Source organism: Sarcophilus harrisii, chromosome 1 (genome assembly GCF_902635505.1).
Source record: "Sarcophilus harrisii chromosome 1, mSarHar1.11, whole genome shotgun sequence".
NCBI lineage: Eukaryota > Metazoa > Chordata > Mammalia > Dasyuromorphia > Dasyuridae > Sarcophilus > Sarcophilus harrisii.
In genome coordinates this window covers 575,753,704-575,777,499 of record NC_045426.1, presented here as the reverse complement: position 1 = coordinate 575,777,499, position 23,796 = coordinate 575,753,704, and the positions used below count along the sequence as shown (strand labels likewise).

The following is a 23,796-nucleotide window of genomic DNA, read 5'->3' as shown; positions in this document are numbered from 1 at the left end:
AACTTAAAGCCTTTATTATACTTGCTCACATAATGTCCTGACTTGTTAACTCCCTAGTGAACATGGAGAGACCCACGTGTTCACTATCAAGCTCCTTACCTCTCTTGGCTATCCACCAGGTTGGCTCAGCTACTCCAGGATAAAGAGACCAACCTCTTGCTGGCAGTGGGCTTAAAAAGGGTCTGTGAAGTCACACAGCCCATCAGAGAGGGAGGCATCTTCCATGAAGAAGCTATCTTGATATGACCAGGATCTTGCCCTTGGGGCAGTCCCTAACCACAGAAAATTACTTCTGGGCCACTCAAACCTCCTGTTGTGCTGTGCCAGCCCATTTAAAGGATCCTTACAGATTCACTCAGAAAACATTCAAAAAAAGACAAGCATATAGGAGCTGGACTCATATACCTGGACACTAGTAACTCAGTTATATAAATTTCAAATATAAGACCAGTTTTGCACATTTGAGCAGTCTTCCTAGGTAGCACCATTATTATGAGAATAAAGAAGGAAGACATCCAAAATTCACTGTCATCACTACCTTTGGGTTATCTTGGTAAGATGCAACTCTTGACTATAATAGGGCAGTAGAAGTATATTACTTGTTCAAGAGGAACTTTAAATAAAAGGAGGGTAATATAGGAATATCCTACATCAAGAAAGTATTAACAAAGTATGAAAGTTCTCAGAACTAATGGAGGAAGGAAGCATAATAGAACATTTGGGTGAAAATCAAAAAGAGCAAATTGGTGGTGAAAATGTACAATAAATCACCAAACCCAGCTGGAACAATTAAATGACAGAGTCATAAGACAGATCACAAAGCTGGGATGGAGGCTGAATATAATTGTGATTATGGTGAAAGATAGGCAAGGGAGTTCAAGGGAGGATGTTCAACTATCAGAGCAAACATTGCTGAAATTCTCTGTCATCTAAAAGCAAAACAGGTAATACATTCTTGACTTATTTTGATGATAATTTCATCTTTCAGAAGGTGAAGCAAGCGACAAAAAATGTTGCTGTACTTGATCTAATGCTGATTATTAAGAACCCGTTGCTGAACTAGAGATGACAAGCACCTTGGGAGGCAGTAACAATACTATCTTTAGTGTGTATTGGAGACAAAGAAGGAAATACTGGAATTAATCTTAATGTGAATTTTAGACAAAGGGAATATAGATTTCAAAGAATTCAGAGACAGGATTCCATGATCGAAGGCTATAAAAAGGAACTTAGTTCAAGAATGGAATGGAATGGAAAACTTCCCAGAAGAAAATCTTGATGACACCATCACTGCTGATTTTGATGAGGAGGAGAAAAAGGGCTGAAATGGGCTTAAAAGGGATCTTACTGATTAATGCATTTTAAAAAGAACATTACAAGAGAGATGGAAGCAAAGTCAAATAATTCAGTATGAATACAAATACAAATAATCTCAGGAAAGAGAAAATCTATTTTGAGCTAGAATTTGTGATAAATATTAAAAAACAGTAAAAATTAATTTTCTTACTAAAAAAGATCAAATAAAAGGAATAAGACCCCTGCTTACAGTTTAGGTAGAAAGATGATTATTGATGAAAGAGAAAATAGAATTCAATTACTAGATTGCTTTTGTTTTTCTTACCATAGAAAATAATGTTTGAACTTGGAAAGACAGAAAAATGGAACAGGAAATTGAAACCTGAGATAAGGAGATAGTAAGATAGTATTAACTGTCTTTGGTGAGCTCAAGTTACTACCTTTGCATGAAATGATATCATATATTGAACTGGTGTCAGTGATCTTTGAGGAAATGTGGCAAATGAGAGAGGGCTATAGGACTAGAAACAGACAAATGTCTTGATTTTCAAATGTGAGTGGGAGGGAAGCAGATACTTTAGACCAGTGGTTCTCAAACTTTTGCTTTCAGTATCTTTATCCTATTAAAATTATTGAGGCTCTCTCCAAAGCATTTTTTGTTTATCTGGATTATATTTATAGACATTTACCATATTGGAAATAAAAACTATTTTTGAATTTGTAGACCCTCTAAAAGGGTTTCAGCGATCCCCAGGATTCTCTAGACCATACTTTGAGAACCACTGCTTTAGACCATAGGCTGATGATCTTTACTAAAATTCCTAGTAAAATTCCAGAAAAGATTATTAAAGGGATGATTCCTGAGCATCTGGAAAAGAAATGGGTGATCTCTAAGAGTCACTTAATAAGAGTTACTTAAGTCATTAAAAAAGAGGTCATAGCGAAATAACTATTTCCTTTTTTAGAAAGTGTTACTGGATTGATATATTAGACATAAAGCATGAACATAATATATCTGAATTTCAACAAGACATTAGGCAGAGTTTCTTGTAGACATAGCAGAGCTAATGTGAACTAGATACTATACTTAGAGCAGTGCCTCTGGGACTGGTTCACTGGACCCAGAAAGTTTTAATTAATAGATTTATGTCATTTTGAAAAGAGGTTTCTAATAAAATGCCCCATTGCTCTGTTACTAATTTGTCTTGTTCAACATTTTTATCAATAACTTGAATAAAGGCAATAATGCTTATCAAATATGTGACTAGCATGAAGCTAGGAGGGATAATTAGTACATTGGACGATAGAACTGGAATCCTAAAGCATTTTGAGAAGCTGAAATGATGGACCAAAAAAAGAGAAAAATAAATTTAATAAAGGTAAATCTGAAGTCCTTCAGTTTAATCAATTGTATTAGTTACAGAACTACTGGAAAACTAGTTCACATGAAAAAGATGAGATTTTTCCAGTGAACACCAATCTTATTATTAATGTGATATGGCAGCCCAAAGATCTAATGCTACATTAATAGAATATGGTATTCTGTGCAATGGAGGTAGTATTTCTGCCCTGGTCAGAGCACATGTGAAGGATTGTGTCCTGTTCTGGGTACCGTATTTTGGAAGGCATGCAAACAAGCAGAAAGTCTATTCAAAGTGAGGCAATTAAGATGGTATTTTTAATCTGAAGAAGAGAAGATTTAAGAGAGACCTGAAGATGAGAAAACTATAGGACTAGAAATAGCCAAATGTCTTGATTTCTAAATAGAATTGAAGGGAGAGTGTTCAGATATTTGAAGAACTATCATCTGGAAGAAGTCATGTCCTTGCTTCTGGAGAAGAAGAATACTAAGAACAGTAAATAGACATTTCAGGAAAACAAGTTTCAGCTCAACATAAGAAAAACTTTCTTGTTGTTAGAGAAGTATTTTTCAAATACAAATACAAATAAATTCCACTTTCAGTGGAATGAGCTGCCTTAGTTTGAGTAGTAAGTGTCCTATCACAGAAAATCTTCAGGAAGAAGCTAGATGACTACCTATTGGAGACATTGTAGATGGGATTCATTATTTTAGTAAGAATTAGATACTGAGATTTTACACAAGCCCACACATCCAGAAGGCAGAAAACCTGGCTCATGAAGATTTTTGTTAAGCTTCATGTTTACTTTGACTTTTCTTACAATACCAAACTCTTCCATCTAGTGTCTTCTGATTAATATTTACTATATAATGAGGTGTATACTTATACATATGTACATACTTATGAGAAAGTATTTTGTAAAGTATAAAATGGCATGTATATGTGAGCTGTAATTATTAATTGTACCTCCAGTTGACATGGAAAGTTCTTGAAAAGTCTGCCAGTTAAGGTATCAGAGTCTACAGGTCCAGCCACAAAATGCATCTCAGAGAGGCTTATCACCAACAAGTTGGCAACTAGTCATTAAATTTTTGTAAGCCTTTTTATTTATTATTTTTTCTGAGGCAATTGGAGTTAAGTGACACAGCTAGGAAGCGTTAAGTGTCTTGAGACCAAATTTGAACTCGGGTCCTCCTGACTTCAGGGCTGGTACTTTATCCACTGAGCCATCTAGCTGTCACTTGTAAGCTTTTTTTAAAAACCATCTACAAATTATAGAAAGGACATGACATATCAGCAGATATCTTTTGAAGTATTGACATAAGAAGCAACATATAACCAGTAATTATAAATTATTTTTTTAATTTAATACAATAAAATATACTTAACACCAAGACTAAAGTAAATTTCATTTGATCTTTTTTGATGATACGTTGGGCACTAAAAGATCATTTGTGCCCCATAGTCATAATAAACAGATATTGCACTGTTTTAGGTATGTGGAAGGGTTGGTCAATATGGTGTTCTGGTAAACAGAATGCTGAGTGATACAGAATTTTTTACAGCTAAATTACCATTTAGCATCTCCTATATTCCTAGCATTGTGCTAGATACTTAGGGAATATTAAAAAGAAATAGATACTTGCACTCCAATATGTCCTACATATTCGAGAACTCTATAGGCAAGGCAATTAAAGAATTAATCTGATGAATGTGTAGAATTTCTTACATTTTTCATGCTGCCAAGCATTTTGGCATTTACATATGACAATGCTTTGTAACTATTTGTTTTCAGTTATGTTATTAAGCACAGTGAAGTTAGTTTTGTTATTTGTTTTTGCCTCACAAAGAAAAGGCATGAAGGAATAGAACATGTAAATGACATATAGCTTATTTTTAAATTCTATGCTTGTCCACACCAACATGTGATGAAATGAGGGACTACTTGAGCTTCATTTCACCGTGAGTGAACTGTTAAACCTTAGTGTCCTAGGCAACTCTGCAGACTCTGAAGTTATGAATATTGCCAGTGTGTATCATCAGTATAGGGAGTTTTCATGCCTAGAGTCCCCCACACTGATGAAATCAGAGATCCACACCATCTATTCCTTCCCCCAAAAAAAGGCCCCAAAAGGATATGCTTCCTTGGGAAGAAATATTTGGTGATCTTTTTAGTGAAGATTGGTAAATTATGTTTTTTAAAATATTTGGGGGGATTACTTTTATATCCATTCTTTCTATTTCTTAGTTCCATACTACTTCAAATACATATTAAACATATATATTAATTCTCATAAAAATGTTGATTCATAGATGTTTTAAATTATCTTAAATTTAACTTCTTTTTCTTCAATCTGATCTAAAATGTCATTTGCTATACAAATATACAAATATTTGACCAACAGAGGGAATATTTGTGTAGCACTATAATGTAAGCAGCAAATGATAAGTATGGTGCTATATGTCCTTTTATAGTTTTCATCTGTTTTATTTTTCCTTTTGAGCTCACTGAGAGCTTTACTTTTTTCTGTTATAGAATATTATATGTTATCTCCAGTAGATGATAATCATAATTGAGTTCAAATTAAAACAGTAAAAAATGATATTGGTCATGTGATTACTTTCCAGGGTTGTCACTATCATTGATTTAATTTTTTCAACCTAACTAAAAGCATTCTAGAATATTCAGTTATATTGTTAAATAAAAATTGTTGTGGCAGAATGAATTGAAGGTCAGCATTGGAATCAGGAAAACCTATATTTGTCCTTCCTTCTGATACATTGTAGCTTTGTGACTAAGCAAACCATTTAACATCCCCATATATCTTTTCTGAGACTGAATTACAGAGAAGGTGTAGGTACATTAGTAGAGGGAATTTCTACACCAGAAATTCCAAATTCTGCTGAAATAACAGATGCTGACTGTGAGAGTATATATTTGTGTGTAACTTGAATGAATAGGCAGGTGCAAAGGATGCACAGGAAAAAAAAAAAGTACTATGCCAGCTTAATAGATGGAAGTACCTGTTTACCCCCAAAGTACCCTCAGACTTGCCCTATCTTGTGACTTAATGTCCTCATGATGACTTCATCCAAAGGAAGCCTTATGGACCCACACTTCTTCCCAGGATCTATGAGCTCCTACATTCATTTTTCACATCCAGACATGTGCCAAAGGCAGAGGGCAGAGATGCGGCTTCTGAATCCTATGATCCCACTGATAACAAAATCAGTTATTCATTTGTCCAGCCAGCCAGCCTTTGACTAACAAAGAGAACTGGAGGCTGTGCCTCACCTCATTACAGGCATAGAACAAGAAGCAGAACAACAAACTTACCTGTTTTTGGTGGAGACAGTGGAATGAAGGTTTCATTTGAGCAGTTTTTCTTATTTCTTTTTTTGTCTTGTTTTTTCTAAAGTCACAGTTCAAAATTGGAGAATGAGAAGTGTTGGAAATTTCTTTTTTTGTGTTTTGGTTTGGTTTGGTTTTTTTTGGTTGTCCCCGTCCCTCCCCCTCTAGTCCCCCCAGGTAATTGGGGTTAAGTGACTTGCCCCCAAAGTCACATAGCTAGGAAGTGTTGTGTTAAGTGTCTGAGGTCAGATTTGAACTCATGTCTTCCTGACTTCAGGGCCAGTACTCTATCCACAAATTTCCTTCTTTTAAATGATTTTTAGTTATTACCTATATATAAAGTGTCAGACAAGACCATAATGTTAAAAGCTTCCTTTTTACTATAGGAACAACATGCCTGAGTTCAACAAACTGAAAGCAAAAATGACAAAGCGGAAAGGGACACGGGCCTATGCTTGTCAGTGCAGTTGGAGAAATGTAGAAGAACTCACTGACCTTCAGACTGATCAGCAGCTTCGATGGGTTTGTGGTAAACATAATGAATGAAGTTTTCTCACCTTTCAGCCAGTTATTATAGAAAGGCCAGCATTTATGGAAGCAGACTCTGGAATGATTTTATAGTTAAGAAAGGAAGACAACTGTTATCATATGTGTCTCTTAGCAAAAGACAGTGGAACTATTTGACTGAGTAAATTTTTTAAATTTCCAAAGTCCAATGGGTTGGGAAAGATAATCAGGCTTTAATACTTTAGAATCATTCTTTACTCCTTACTAATATGTGTGAGTATAGCCTATAATAAGGAAGATCACAAGGTAAACTTCTCATTTCTTGCGACTGATGTTTGCCCTCCTCTCTGTCTCTTTTTAGGCTACATGATGTTCTTCTAGCATCAAGTATTTATAAAATATTTCATATTTTATATATATGAAATATATCTACATATATGAAATACATATATTAAATATATACATTTACATATATACATATATCATTTCTCCCCAATTACATGTTAAAACAATTTTTAAAGTTTTGAGTTCTACAATAACATAAGTGGCATCTAATTAAATACTGTTTATATATATCAAAATTAAAGAAATGCTGACCATTGTCCACACACACAGAAGGCCCTTGTTCTAAACCTTGTGTGTGTTAGTATCATCCATATTTATCTAATCTAATGTTGCCAAAGACTATAAGAAGATATAGCAGAAATCAGATTAACTGTGATTTTTTGCCCAGCTGATGTTGTCTCATCATCTCTAGAGGCATTTTATAGAATTCTCAAATAGATTTACCCATTTTTGGTGTAATAACTGTTTTCATCCTGGTCACTTTCACACTTTACATTTATATCTGAAAAACATCTTTGGATGGGTCATTTTAATTGTACATGCTTATTTCAATGTAAGAATTTTCAGGAAACCAAAAACCACAAATATTCATCAAAAACATAGTATATAAGTACAATAACAGCAAATGGATGCTTTGGTTTTCATTTTATAGGTACTTTCTAGCATTTGACATGAATTTGCCAATGGATTGCTTTTTAGTTGTGAACTAGAGACTAGAAATTAGAAAAGGAACTAATAACACTTCATCTGTCATCATGAAGAGATCTTTCGTCCCTCCTTCCATAGTCATTAGCTGAAGAGGGAAGTATTAGAGATACTGAGATAAATCTAGAAACTTCCTAATTTTATTTGTAATCCAATCAAAAAGATTTCTTACCAATAGGATTCTTAAATATCTAGCTCATGGAACTCTAGAAAAACCAGAATAATCTTTCATGGTACTCTTACTTTATCTGAAGAAAAAAAATGCATCTGATCATAAAATTTTTCCTAGCCATCACAATGATGTACAAAATGCTAAAGTTACTCTATTGATAAAAGTTAGTATACAGCTAAATTGAAAATCTGGTGAAGATATCCAGTCTACAAGTTTTTTAAAGGCTATTTTTATTGCTTGAAAATTTTTTCAGTCTAAAAAGAAAAGTATTATAAATATATTTGTTAAAAAGAAAACTCAGTGAAGCCACTTTCCCACATAATAGCAGACTCAAAAACATATACAAGGATTAGTGTAGACTTATTAGATATGTAAGTTATAAAAGTATCAATTAAAAGTCACTGTTCGGGATTTTTTAGATATAATAGAAGTTTCTTTTACTACAATTTTTATTTGAAAAAGTTACTTTGTTCAAATTTTGGGGCCCCATCTTCATTTTTTTTTGTTTCCCACTACTCTGGTATACCTGACCTATGCCTTCAAATAACCAACAAATTATTAACATTCAGCAAATGAATTAATAATATCCCAAAACAAATAGTTTGTAGTTCTCATAAGCTTTTTAGTACTGTCTTATTTTGTATCTAAGATATGGATAAAGCATTGTTATTATATTTATGTATAAATGGTTATTATAGGCTTATAATCTGATTTAAAATTTAGTATCAATATAAAATAAAAGTTGAATTTCTCCATATTGATAGCAAAATAGATTTTAAAACCATCTCCAGATGTCCTACCAAAATGTTTGCTGAATTTTAGAAACTTTTCTCTTTGCCTATGTGTATCTTGTACCAAAAAAAAAAAAAGCCAGTCACCTCATTCTGTGCACTCAGAACTTCATTCTTTCTCAATAACACATCAAAAATAAATGTCATACTCTGTTTGTTCTTATTTTCTATATTATTCAATAAAGATAGTACTGTAAGAGTTAATTTGAAGTGCACCTTTATTTGTTTTCATGGGGGAAGGGGTGTGCAGTATACATAATACTTAATTGCCTTAGAAAATTTCAAATATTATTAAAAAAAAAAAACTAATCCAACTCCCCTTTTTTGAAATGAGATAACTGAAGCCCAGAGAAATCAAGTGACTAATCACAAAATGAGGAGTAAGTAGGGGGCAGAACCAGGACTAACAATGCAAGGCTTCTGAAATTCAAGGGACTAGTGGGATACACATTGATTTGCTAATCTTAAGCAAGAACGGGTTAGGAAAATCATTGTATAATTTAAGCAAGAACAGATTAGGAAAATCACTTTATAAGGAGTTATGACTATGCACATGTAATACATACATACATAGGTATATAAAAATATTTGTGTGTATAGCAAAGCATTCAATTATGCAAAAGAGGCTAGTGCCAATGAAAGAGAGAGCTCTTGTAAAATGATAGTATTGGGTAGGCTCCAAACACTAGTTTCAAAGGACCTTATCAAATTCTTAGAATCAGAGGTGACAGTATGAATTTATTTTTTCAATATATTTTTATTTTAATTTTATTTTCCCCAACTACATGTGAAACAATTTTTTACATTTGCTTTTAAGACTTTTAAGTTCCAGATTTTCTCCCTTCCTCCCTGCATTAAGAAAGCACATGTGAAATTAGGCAAAGCACTTACATAAAAGTCATGTTGTGGGGGAAAAAAAAACTAGATCCTCCACCTTTTCCCCCAAAATAAACTCAAGAAAAAAGGTTTTTTAAAAGTATGTTTCACTATGCATTCAGACAACAATCAGTTCTTTCTCTGGGTATGGACAGCATTTTTTATCATAAATCTTCAGAATAGTCTTGAATCATTGTATTGCTGATAATAGCAAAATCATTCACAGTTGATCATCCTGTTTCCTGAAAAGAGCAGCAAAGCTATGCCCTGCAAACACAAGGGACCCCTTAAAGTTTGGGACAATGCCCCCTTTTCCCCAGGAGCAGAGCTCAACCATAAAAGTAAAAAGACAAAGTAACCCCATCCCCCCAAAAAAGAAAGAAAATGAGCAAGAAACAGAAAAAAACCTTGACCATAAAAAGCTATTATAGTGATAGAGCATTGTTACTACTTTGTACACAGTACATTTCACTTTTTTTCCCCCTTATTTTCAATTTTACTAATCTCCCCTTTTATTTTTAGAATTTCAAATTTGGTATTTGAGGGTTTTTTTAATTATATCTTTTATTTACAAAGCATAATGATGGGTAATTTTTTTAACATTGACCTTTGCAAAACCTTCTGTTCCTAATTTTCCTCTCCTTTCCCCCAACCCCCTCCCCTAGATCACAGGTAGTCCAATACATGTTAAATATGTTAAATTATGTGTTAAATCCTATATATGTATACATATTTTTATAGTTATCTTGCTTCACAAGAAAAATCAGATCTAGAAAGGAAAAAAAAAAAAAACCAACCCTGAGAAGGAAAACAAAAATACAAGCAAACAATAACAGAAAGAGTGAAAATGCTATGTTGTGGTCCACACTCAGTTCCCATAGTTCTCTGGGTATCAATGGCTCTCTTCATTATTGAACAATTGGAACTGGTTTGAATCATCTCATTGTTGAAGAGAGCTACGTCCATCAGAATTGATCATTGTATAATCTTCTTGTTGCCATGTACAATGATCTCCTGGATCTTCTGGTTTCACTTAGCACCAGATCATGTAAATCTCTCCAGGCCTTTCTGAAATCATCCTGTTGTTCATTTTTACAGAACAATAATATTCCATAACATTCACATACCACAATTTATTCAGCCATTCTCCAATTTATGGGCATCCACTCAGTTTCCAGTTTCTGGCCACTACAAAAATGACTGCCAGAAACATTCCTCTCTCATTCCTTCTCCCTTTTCTTCCCCACCCCTGTAAAAGCTTTTTCTTGTCTCTTTTATGGTAGATAATAGCATTCCACCTCCCCTTTTCCCATTCTCCCAAAATATTCCTCTTTTAATCTTCAATTTTATTTTTTAGATTTCTCTTTATAATAAATTCACATAGGTGCCTTCTGTCTGCACATATTTTACTTACACACACACACACACACACACACACACACACACTGCCATAATGAGAAAGTTCTTAAGAGTTACAAGCATTATCCTCCCATATAGGAATGAAAACAGATAAATCTTATTAATAAGTCCCTTATGATTTCCTTTTCATGATTGCCTTCTTATACTTCTCCTTAGTCCTGTATTTGAAAATCATATTTCCTATTCAGTCCTCATCTTTTCATCAAAAATGCTATTTCATTGAATATCCACCTTTTCCCTTAAGGATTATATTCAGTTTTGCTGGGTCAGTATAATTGATTATAATCTTCACTGTAATCCTAGTTCCTTTGCTTTCTGGAATATCATATTCCAAGTCCTCTGATCCTTTAATGTAAAAGCTGCCTAATTTTGTGTTATCTTGACTATGGCTCTACTAGAATTGTTTCTGAATCCTTACAGTATTTTCTTCTTGACTTGGGAGTTCCAGAATTTAGCAATAATATTCCTGGGAGTTTCCATCTTAGGATCTTTTCTAGAAGTGATCAATGGAGTCTTTCAATTTCTATTTTAGCCTCTGAGAGAACATCAGGACTGTTATCCTTGATAGATTCTTTAAAGATGTTGTCTACTCTGAGATTCCACTACACCCCTGTCAGATTGGCTAAGATGACAGGAAAAGATAATGACAAATGTTGGAGGAGATGTGGGAAAACTGGAACATTGATACATTGTTGGTGGAACTGTGAACTGATCCAACCACTCTGGAGAGCAATTTGGAACTGTATTCAAAAAGTTATCAAACTGTACATATCCTTTGATCAAGCAGTGTTACTACTGGGCTTAATATCCCAAAGAGATAGATATTAAAGAAGGGAAAAGGAACTGTATGTGCAAAAATGTTTGTGGCAGCCCTTTTCATAGTGGCTAGAAACTGGAAATTGAATGGATGACCATCAAATTGGAGAATGGTTGGGTAAATTGTGGTATGTGAATGCTATGGAATATTATTGTTCTGTAAGAAATGACCAGCAGGATGAATAGAGGCTTAGAGAGACTTACATGAACTGATGCTGAGTGAAGTGAGCATTACCAGGAGATCATTATACACCTCAACAGCAATACTATATGAGAACAATTCTGATGGAAGTGGCTATCTTCGGCAATGAGAGGATCCAAATCAGTTCCAATTGATCAGTGATGAACAGAATCAGCTACATCCAGCGAAAGAACAGTGGGAAATGAGTGTGGACCACAACATAGCATTTTCACTCTTTCTGTTATTTGCTTGCATTTTTGTTTTTCTTCCTGGGTTATTTTTTTACCTTCTTTATAAATCAAATTTTTCTTGTGCAACAAGATAACTGTATAAATATGTATACATATATTGTATTTAATGTATACTTCAACATGTTTAACAGGTATGGGACTGCCTGCCATCTAGAAGAGGGGGTGGGGGAAGGAGGGAAAAAGTTGGAACAGAAGCGTTTGCAAGAGTCAATGATGAAAAATTACCCATGCATATGTTTTGTCAATAAAAAGTTAAAATAAAAAATAAATAAAAATAGAGATGTTGTCTAAACTCTCTTTTTGATCATGACTTTCAAGTATACCAATAATTTAAAAATTATCTCCTGGACATGTTTTCCAGACCAGTTGTTTTTCCAATAAGGTATTTCATATTGTTTTCTATTTTTTATTTCTTTTGATTTTGTTTTATTGTTTCTTAATTTCTCATGAAGTCATTAGCTTCCATTTGCTCAAATCTAATTTTTAAGGAATTATTTTCCTCAGGGAGCTTTTATACCTCCTTTTCCATTTGGCAAATTTTGCTTTTTAAGGCATTCTTCTCCTCATTACTTTTTATTTCCTTTTGCATCACTCTGATTTCTCTTTCCAGTTTTTCCTCTCTCTCTCTCTTATTTAATTTTCAAAATCCTTTTTGAGCTTTTCCATGGCCTGAGACTAATTTTCATTTTTCTTGGAGGCTTTGGATATAGGAGCTTTGACTTTGTTATCCTCTTCTGAGTGTGTGTTTTTAATCTTTCTCATCACCGTAATTTTCTGTGGTCAGATTCTTTTTCTGTTTGCTCATTTTCTCAAACTATCACTTGGCTTTTAATTCCATTAAAAGTAGGGCACCATTTTCATTGTGTAGAGTATACCATTCCAAGCTTGAGGGCAGCTGTTTTCAAAGATCCTTTTAGGGACCTGGACAGTGAGCCAGCACTGCTACCCAGATCTACATATGGGTAAAGCAGCAGAGTCCTGCTTCTCCCTGCAATCTCCCTCTGACAAGCTGTTCAGCCAGTCTACCTGTGGACTGAGATCTCTGGCAACCCTGCTGTCCTTGCTGCCGCTGCTGCTGTTGATAAAGTGGCTCCCAAAGCCCACTCCTGGTTTGCCAGGGCTCTTCTCACACCTTAGGGCCAGAAGCCTTTCCTGCCAACCTGCCAAGTTGCCCTTGACATGTGGGCAGAGAGGTCTGGAGACTGCTACCACTGCTGCTAAGTCAGGGTTTCAATGCCTGCTCCTAGTTTGCTGGGACCCAGACTATGCTGGCCTGTGCCAGGGTTACACTGCAGACCCACCCCAGTGCAACAGATTCCTAATGTTGACTTTCTAAGCCATCTTCAATGGGAAAATTGTTCCACTCTGTCTTTTTGTGGGTTCTAACGCTCTAAAATTTGTTTAGACTCATTATTTAGAGGTATTTGGAAGGATTGGGGGAGAGTTTGAGGGAGTGCCTGCCTTCATTCCACTATTTTGGCTCTGCCTCCCCAGAGTATGAATTTAGATCATCCCATTTCTCTTCCTTAGTGGCGTGGATGATGCAATCCTTGATGTCCCCAAAGTAAGGAGGGAAAATTATCTTTGCAAGTTATTTCTAACCAGGAAAATTATCATAAAACCTAGCAATACATTTCAACTACTGATTTACTCAGCTGCCATTCCTTAAATAAGAATCCTTATGTCCAAGTGTAATGATTTAAATTATACCAGTAGTGACATCACCCTACCATGATTTGCTTGATTATATGACAACTATGTAGTCTTTCAGCATCCTTTGTAAAAGAACACATAACATGCATGTTTAATTAAATTGAATTAAATTTCATTTTAAGAACTTCCCACCATCCCTTGAAATGACTAGAGTTAACCTGAAGTCTAATCAGGGCATCAGCTTCTGACTGCTACTGAACTGCTATGACAGTACCCCTGTGCTTCTAATCCACAGTCCCCTTGATATCCTCATTGTAAAACCCTCATATCCACTCAATGTCTCTATGGTTGTTCCTTGTTTGCCCAGACTTCTTAGTATGGAACAGGATTCAAACACCTCCCTTGGGCCCAGCAGTGTTGGTACCTTTCATTATTTCTAGAAGGGGGAAAATCCCACCAAAAAACTCTTAAGAACCTCTTCTTTCTTAGCTTTCCTATACTTTTCTTCAAGCAGAAAAAACTCCTCTGCAATTTTACCAGGAAATCCGGGTTCATATTTTGAGAGCTAAAAAAATTAAAGAGAAATTTTCTCATAACTCTATATCTCTTTGAATACAAAGTAAATAGGATCTGTATAATGGATACACAATGTTGTTTGATACTTTACCACATTATTGACAATAGAAGTGCTTGATGTAGAAATAAGGTCTAAAAGTTCCTGTTTTCACTTCCAAATGTAAGGCCTTTCCAGCTGCCAGGTACAACAAAGATAATTTAGGAGCTAATTTGAAGCAGTTTGTTTAGGAAGGGTTTGAAAGAAGGAGTAGGACATAAGATATTTTGCATGGTACCCAGTTCATTGATTTGGAAAATCGAAATACAAGTCAGACTTTAAAAAGCACCCTGAGAGACCAGATCCAACCCTTTTGTTTTACAAATGGAGAAAGTGGTTTGAGAAGTAAAGCTTAAGATATTAGAGGGGGTTCATTTCAACAAACATTGAATAGGTATTTGATATGTACAAGGTACTGGTTGGTAGGTACTAAGAGATACAGAGGTGAATGTAAGTTGAAAATATAATTATTTTATTATTCAATATTATATCATATTGAATATAAGACCCCACCTGCCCAAGAATAGGTCCCCAATTTAGGTCCCCAATTGACTTGCCCTTCTATATTCCACCTTTTTCTTTTACCTGGACTGAAATTCACATAGTCATTCCACAACAAAAATTGTGATATTCTCTTCAAGAAACCATTTAAAGGTACATAGTATAAGAGGGGGAAGACAATGGCAAACTTGAATTTAGCCCCCTTCTTATACCCCATGTGGGCAGTGATAAACCCATATGAACATGGATTTGTTTATTAATTTAACTGTCACTTGGGTAAACAAAACTTGAAGAGAGACCTACTGACAGGGGGAAAGAGAGGCAATAAAGGGACGACAATTTTTCCCCCTCTGGTGGTAGAACAGCAAGAGAGAAGATCAAAAAAATATGAGAGCCCAGATGTTTGTGGTCATTGGAAGAGCTCGCCCTAGTTTAGTCCAAGGCCAACCACAAAAGTTAAAGCATCAAGAAAATCAAGACATTTTAGAAGAATGCTTCCTTTACACTAATATTTTTAAGACATTAAACATAAGAATATTAATCACTCATTTGGCAAAATTGACAATGGATTCAGGACCTGGTTTCTAGTGCCAACTCTGATTATTTCTGAACCTCAGGGAAGTCTCCTTTCAATGTCTAAAATACATTTTCCTACAAAAACTAAGTTGTAAGAGTTGGCTAAATTCTCTGGTTAGTGCACAGTACCTAGTGAACTGAAATTCTGTAAATTTAATCAGTGTAATTGAAATGCTGTAAATTTGCCATGAAAAGTAATAGAAACATGCTGTTACAATTAGAAAAAGAAAATTTTAATGATTTTTAGAATTTAAATGCTAGTGTTTAAGAAAAAGCAGATTTAATTAGAGGAAGAGAAAAACAGAAGAAAACCTTTTGTGCAGATTCTGAAGGAACAAAAGTATTGGTGAGAACTAACTATGAAAGGATTTCAAGAATCTTTCAAAGGCGGTTTTGTGGTCCTGATTCTATAGCAGGTATAATTTCATACAAAGTTAAAAAAAACTTTTATTTTCATGCTACAAATCTATCACCTATCAACCATGATTAAGATCTTTTTTTTTTTTAATCTCATAAATAGAAAAGTGGGGGAAGGAAATGGATTGGTATTTCCCTAAAATAACTAAAAGTTGTAAGCAAGAGCGAACACTGAAAGGAAATGGAGACTTCAAAGGTGTGAAATTATAACCACTATTAAAAAATGAAAATACAGTTTAAAAGAGGGAAAGGGAGAAATATAGCTTATGTGTATAATTATAATAAAAAGATAAATGGGCAGATCCCTCTGGTGGCCACCAGGGGGCAATACCAGTTCAGGCTCTCTGGTCCTCAGTTTCTTCAAAGTAAACCAAGAATTGGCTTGGATGACTTATTTCTACCTTAAAGTTCTGTCGGATTCTTTGATTTGATGGCAATGGAGATTCTGCTTTTCTCAAATTCATGTTTTACAATGGGTTCAGAATTAGGGAAGGGGAAAGAGAAGAGACAGAGAAAGAAGGGAAGAGAAAGACAGACAGAAAAAGGGAGGGAGAGAAAGAGAAAAGGAGGGGGAGAGAGGAAGAGGAAGGGAGGAAAGAAAGAAGATGGAGGAGGAGAAATAGAGACAGAGACAGGAGAAAGGAAGACAGAGGAGAGGAAGGGAGAGAGGAAGACAGAGAGAGGAAGGGAGAGTAAGAAAAGGAGGGGAAGAGAGGAAGGGAGGAAAGAAGATAGGGAGGGGAAAATAGGAGAGAGAGGAAGACAGAGAGAGGGAGAGAGAAAGACAGAAAAAGAGGGAGAGAGGAAGACAGAGAAAGAGGGAGAGAGAGAGAACGGGAAAGAGAGGGAGGAAGGGAGGGAGAAAAGGAGGAGGAGAGGAAGGGAGGAAAGAGAGAAGGTGGAGAGGGAGGGAAAATACAGGAAGACAGAGACAGAGGGGAAAGAGAGAGGGAGAGAGGAAGACAGACAGAGAGGAAGACAGAGAAAGAGAAAGAGATAGGGAGAGAGAGAAAAGGAGGAGGGAGAGAGGAAGGGAGGAAAGAGAAGATGGAGAGGGAGGGAAAATAGAGGAAGACAGAGACAGAGGGAAAATAGAGGAAGACAGAGACAGAGGGGGAAGAGAGAGAGAGGGAGAGAGGAAGACAGAGAGAAAGACAGAAAAAGAGAAAGAGGTAGGAAGAGAGAGAAAAGGAGCGGGGAGAGAAAAGGGAGGAAAGAGAAGGTGGAGAGGGAGGGAAAATAGAGGAAGACAAACGGAGGAGAGAGAGAAAGGAAGAAAAAGAGAGGGAGAGAGGAAGGGAGGGAGAAAAAAGGGGGGAGAGGGAGGAGAAATAGAGGGAAAGAGGAAGACAGAGAGACATAAGAAAGAAGTTTCCTTTTCTTACTAAAAACTGCTACTTGTTTTTCTCCTCAACTTTCAGGTCCCTAAAAGTGTCTCCCCATCTCACCCTGACTCAGAACTAATAGAGAGCAGGACAGGGACCACAGAATCACAAAAGTGGCCAGGATCCCACCTACTCTAGCCCCCTTATTATATGGATGAGAAACTGAGGCTCAAGGTCACAATGTAACAGATTCAAGATTTGCTGGTATCTTTTTTTTTTTTTTTTGGCTGAGGCAATTGGGGTCAAGTGACTTGCCCAGTGACACACAGCTAGAAGTGTTAAGTGTCTGGGGCCAAATTTGAACTCGGGTCCTCCTGACTTCAGGGCCAGTGCTCTTTCTACTGTGCCACCTAGCTGCCCCCAAACTCAAGATTTGAACTCGGAAAGAGCTAGTGCTCTTTCCATTGCCCCCAGAGCAATCTGAGGTGTGAGCCTGAAGGTCAGTAACAAGGAAATCAGAAGGGAGAATAAAACTCAAGGCTGCCCCACTTTCCCACTGCTATTTCCCCAGACACAATCCTGAATTTCTTCTGGCAATCAACCTCTTCATGCCCTACTCTTAATATCAAATAATCTGTGATTTCATTGATCAGGGTTTCCTTCTAATAATGGAATCTGCATTCATGTCTTGCCCATTCATCATATATCTGTCCATGTCCTCCTTCATGTGACCACCTTCCCTTCCAGTCATCAAATCTCCACTCTGTGTTGACCTTCATATGTGCTCTTCATAACTCCTTCCTGGGTACTGACTCTCATCCACAATACATATCCCCATTGCTTTCGGAGTGATAACTCATCTTTCAGTCTTCAGAAACTGGCATTCCATATCTGAGTGCCATAACTAAATGCTGGTCCTGGAGTCAGGACTTGAGTTCAAATTCAGCTCAATTATTAGCTGTGTGAGCTTGGGCAAGTCAGTTAACTTCAACTGCCTTCAAAAACAAAAAGAAAAGAAATAGACAATATATTAGTTTTGAAAAGATGTGTCCTTCTCCCATGTGTAAAAATGTTTGTGGCAGCCCTTTTTGTAGTGGCTAGAAATTGGAAACTGAGTGGATGTCCATCAGTTGGAGAATGGCTGAAGAGGTTAAAGTATATGAATGTTATGGAATATTATTGTTGTATAAGAAATGATCAGGAGGATGATTTCAGAGAGGCGTGGAGAGAATTACAGGAACTGATGCTGGGTAAAGCAAACAGAAACGATCAATTCTGATGGGCATGACCCTTTCCAACAATGAGATGATTGAGGCCAGTTCCAATCACAATAAGCTATTGGAACTGCATATGTTTGGAAAATAAAAAAGCCTTTAAAAATAAAAACAACTACAATGATTTTTAAAAAAAAAAAAAATAAATACTGGGAAAAGAAAAAACCTTTAGCCATAATTGTTCTTTTAACTTAAAATTATATTCTAATTTTTTTTAAATCAGCAAAAACTGTATTCTTGTCTTAAATTGAGAAAGAGAAAAAAACAAAAACAAAAAAGAAACTTCTTTTACAAATGTATACAGTTAACAAAAAATAAATGTGTGTGTGTGAGAGAGAGATTTTTCACTCTGCCTCATTTCTCTATCAAGAGGTGGGTACCATGTCTCATTCTAGTCCTCTGGAATTGTGAATGGCCAGAAATACCAAATCCTTCAAAGCAATTGGCTTTAATTCATTGTTGCTGTCACTTAACAGTTAATAAAAGAAAGTTTCCTCAGCTGTCACAAGGAAAAGATATTCGTGAGGATACAAGATTCATTCATGTATGTGTATGTTGTTCCCCTGCCTCTGTGATGGGTTTTGCTAGTCAGCTCCTCCTAAAACCTGAAGGAGTACTGTGTTTTGAGGGAAAATAGCCCTACTCTTCATGGGGGTTAGAGCCATAGGCAAAACTGCCCAAAACTTTAGGGCAGAGTTCTAGGAGATCTTGCTCCTACTGCAACACCCAAAAGAACTTGTTCAGTATCATGTATTTTTTGTATAGACAGCATGGCCTGATAATAATCTGGATCAGAACTAAAGACTTCAGGAGAATTGAAAAGCTCCTTTATTTATTCCAAGCTTCTCATAGAAGTAAGGACCTATCTTTTTATTATTATTATTATTATTATTAAAGCTTTTTGTTTTCAAAACAAATGCATGGATAATTTTTCCACATTAATCCTTGTACAAAACGTTGTATTCCAATCCTCCCCCCTCCCCTCATAGCAGATAATCTAGAATATGTTAAATATGGTAAAATATGTGTTAAATTCAATATATGCATATATATTTATACAATTAATTTGCTGCACAAAACAAATCAAAAAGGAAAAAAAATTTAAAAATAAAATGCAAGCAAACCACAGAAAGTGAAAATGCTATGCTGTGATCCACAATCCATTCCCACAGCCCTTTCTCTGAGTGCAGATGGCTCTCTCTCCATCACAAGGCCTTTGGAACTGGTCAGAATTACTTCACTGATGAAGAGCCACATCCATCAGAATTGATCATCACATAATCTTCTTATTGCTGCGTACAATATTCTTCTGTTTTTTTTTTTTCACTTCACTTAGCATCATTTCACGTAAGTCTCTCCAGGCCTCTCTGAAATCATCCTGCTCTACCACTCTGTAGCCATCAATATCAAGGCAAGATATTTCACCAGCAAAAAAGATTATGATTTGCTGAAGGCTTAAATGATGGGTTCGCATGTTTTAGCAATAAAGTATTTTTTGATTGTTAAATATACTGAGGGGGTTTTAAAGAGTTAATGTAAACAGAACTTGTATATTTTCTGGGAAAAAATATGGCTTCACTATTTATTTTGATGATCTAAAACTGAACCCACAATGTCTCTGAATGAGGTTTATATCTCATTTGATCCTCACAATAAACCAAGGAGTACCATTATTTCTCCCAGCAAATGGGTCTCAGATTCAGTGGCTATTTAGAGAGCAGCAGGTTTCATCAGGAAAATCTGAATTCAAATCTGGCATTAGATCCTGGGTAAATGATCTAATCTCTGTTTGCCTCATATGTAAAATGTAGATAACAGAATATTACCTATCTCTCAGGGTTGTGAGGATAAAATGGAATATTTGTAAAGCACTTTGCAAATCTTAAAGCACCTTATAAAATTATTATAAGTTTCTTATCCAAGATTACACAGCTAATAAATGTCCTAAACAAGATCTGAGCCCAGGATTTATTCATCCTGATCTTGTTGTCTATCATTGTTGATGGCAATATGGCCAAAATTAAATTACTCACTATTTATCAATAACTGTACTACAAATAAGCACTGCTCCCCAAATAGAAATGCAATAATATGAAACCCAATGGAAAGCTTCTGACCTAAACTGCTCCATTTTGCATACTCAGTTTCTAATTTCAAATCAGCAGATTATTCACAAAATCATGATCACAGATTTGCATCACCAGTTACCCAGAGTTACTCATTTCACAGTGTTGAATCATTTTTCAGTCATGACCAAGTTTCCATGACGCCATCTGGAGTTTTCTTGGCAAAGCTACTGGATTTCTAAAGATACTGCCATTTCCTTTTCCAAGTCATTTTACAGATGAGGAAAACGAGGCAAACAGGACTTGCCCAGAGTCACATAGCTAGGAAGCATCCAACCAATTTGAATTCAGGAAAATGAGTTTTCCTGATTCCCAGCCCAATGCCCTACCACCTAGCTGCCCCTCCCTCCCAACCGTGTTGCCTTATACATTGACAAACTATTGTCAGGGAAAGAAACTCATTGAATTATGGACAATATATCTGTAATTAGTTTTGAAAATTTCCTTCTTGGGCAACTCCTTATCAGAATAACCTAGACTGACCTAGTTTTAAATGGGCACTTAGCATCTGATCATAGATTAGAGCTGGGAGGGGCCTTAGAAACCATTTAGACAACCTTCTCATTTCACAAATAAGTACTCAAAACCCCTAAGAGGAGTCACCCAGCTAATGAGCTCCCCATGTGTAAAAGTCACTTCAATGATTTCAAACAGGATGGAAATGGCATTGTCAGAATTTGAATCCAGGTTTGCTGACTCCCGATCCAGCGTTCACCCTAGCTAGTGTGCCCTGCCAAAAGATGATATTCTGGGCTCAAATGTAGGTGCCTGCTTGAGGAGATCCCGCAAGGGGCCAAAAACTAGGGCACCTACCTGGGAGAGACTTCACCTAGTCAAAGAAGAGAAGGAAAATAACTTTGCAGAATAGAACTTGGGAACCCAGGATTTTAGCTGACCAAGCCCATTTTTTCTCTTGGAGAGAAAAAATGCTGATTTCATTATCTTAGCTATAAGGGGCAGACCTACATTGAGTAAAAGGCACCCTTCTTCATTTTAGGTTTTTGGTCTTCTCTGAACTCTTTTCCAGATTTTTATTTCAATTTCAATATACATCCCTGCAACTTCCAATTCTTTGCCCTCACAAAGAGAGCTACTACAGATATTTAGAACATGTAGGGTTTTTTCCTTTTTTCCTCTAATCACCTTTAGAAATAGAACTAGTGGTAGTATTGCTGCTATGACAAATGATGAGCTTGATGATCTCAGAAAGGCATGGATGAACTTGCATAAAATAATGGAGTGAAATGAGCAGAACCAAGGGAATATTGGATACAGTAACAGTCATATTATTTTAAAGCAACTTTGAACAGCTAAGTCATTTTGACTTATAAATACCCAAATTAACTACAGAGGACAATAGAAGAAGATGTTATCTGCATCCAGAGAAAGAACTAATAAATATAAATATTACAGAATGATTTTACATATTTTACATGAAATGAGAAGGAACAGCCATTTGACTTCTTGGATGCTGAATACATAAATGAGAAGGCATTGATGAAGTATTCATGATGTCCCAGACAATATGCTGAGGAGTGGAGACAAATAGAAGCAAACGTGAAAGTCCCACATTCCAACAGAGAAAGAAAATCTACCAATGGGAGCTAAAAGAGTGGTTAGTGGGGAAGATATAGAAATGGCTCACCTATACAAAGCTATAAGGATAGGATATAGGGTCAAATCTGGATTCTGCCATCAATTGGAGAATGGTTGAATAAATTGTGGTATATGAATATTATGGATTATTATTGTTCGGTAAGAAATGACCAACAGGATAATTTCAGAAAGGCCTAGAGAGACTTACACGAACTGATGCATGAAATGAGCAGGACCAGGAGATCATTATATATACTATACTATATAATTATATACTAACAATACTATATGATGATCAATTCTGATGGACCTGGCCATCTTCAGCAATGAGATGAACCAAATCAGTTCTAATGGATCAGTAATGAATGGAACCAGCTACACCCAGCGAAAGAACTCTGGGAGATGACTATGAACCACCACATAGAATTCCCAATCCCTCTATTTTTGCCTGCCTGCATTTTTGATTTCCTTCACAGGCTAATTGTACACTATTTCAAAGTCCGATTCTTTTTGTACAGCAAAATAACTGTTAGGACATGTATATTTATATTGTATTTAATTTATACTTTTAACATATTTAACATGTATTGGTCAACCTGCCATCGGGGGGGAGGGGATAGGGGGAAGGAGGGAAAAAATTGGAACAAAAGGTTTGGCAATTGTCAATGCTGTAAAATTACCCATGCATATAACTTGTAAATAAAAAGCTATAATTAAAAAAAAACTTTCAAACTAATATATATATATATATATATATATATATATATATATATATATATATATTCTGAGACTGCAGGGATATGCTGGAACTAGCTCTTACCAGAGTCTCTTCAATTTTCAGTGGGAATATTGACACCTGAGAAATCAGCAAATGCCACAAATCAGAACTTGAAGATGTTTTATTGATTGTTCACACTTAAGAAAGTATTGGAGAAAATATTCATAATGCAAATAGTACTTAATGCGTATACCCAGGGTACTTTTTTTTTTTCATAGAGCTAGTTGCTAAACATTTACCTATTACTAAGTAAGAAGGTGGCCTAGTTTAGAAATGGCTTAAAGTAGCTCAAATTATAAAATGAGAAAAGAGGGAAAGTATTAAAAGAATGTAAGAAATTATTATGGACAATTAGCCTAAATTTGGATTGGCCCACAACTCTGGAGATTTCCAATAGCCAACTTTAATCTGGCAATGCTTCTAGGTATAGTCTACCCTTATAGTGATGAGTTTCTGCCTAAATCTCCAGTTAACAAGTGTCATGCTTATTTCATATCTCACTGGGGCCATGACTCAAGGATTTCTGGACTTTATTCTCCATAGTGGAATCTCATCTTATTTCCCTTGAGTTCCCTTTTTTGTGTGGTTATGAGAATGTAAACTCCTTGAGGGTAAAGACTGTCTTGGTTTGTGCTTATTACATTTGTATCTCTAGTACTAAATACATAGTCAGCATTTATATGCTCTTTTTCTCTCTTCCTCTGTATATAGATGTATATATATATACATGTATAGATGTGTGTATATGTATTATATATTATATTATATATATATGTGTGTGTTTGTATATATATATATATATATATATATATATATATATACTCACACAAAGAGATAAATATTAGATAACCAACAAATTCATCCC

The 23,796-nt window shown here is 35.6% G+C and overlaps 1 protein-coding gene across 1 annotated transcript in view; it reads left to right on the top strand.

Moving 5' to 3' along the window:
• Positions 1 to 8,733, top strand: part of C1H8orf37 (chromosome 1 C8orf37 homolog) — a 39,977-nt gene extending 31,244 nt beyond the window's left edge. Inside the window, exon 7 of the mRNA XM_031947013.1 lies at positions 6,396 to 8,733. Coding sequence (XP_031802873.1) covers positions 6,396 to 6,555 — 160 coding nt within the window. The 3' untranslated portion in view covers positions 6,556 to 8,733. The remainder of the gene's footprint in view (positions 1 to 6,395) is intronic.
• The last annotated feature ends 15,063 nt before the right edge of the window (positions 8,734 to 23,796 follow it).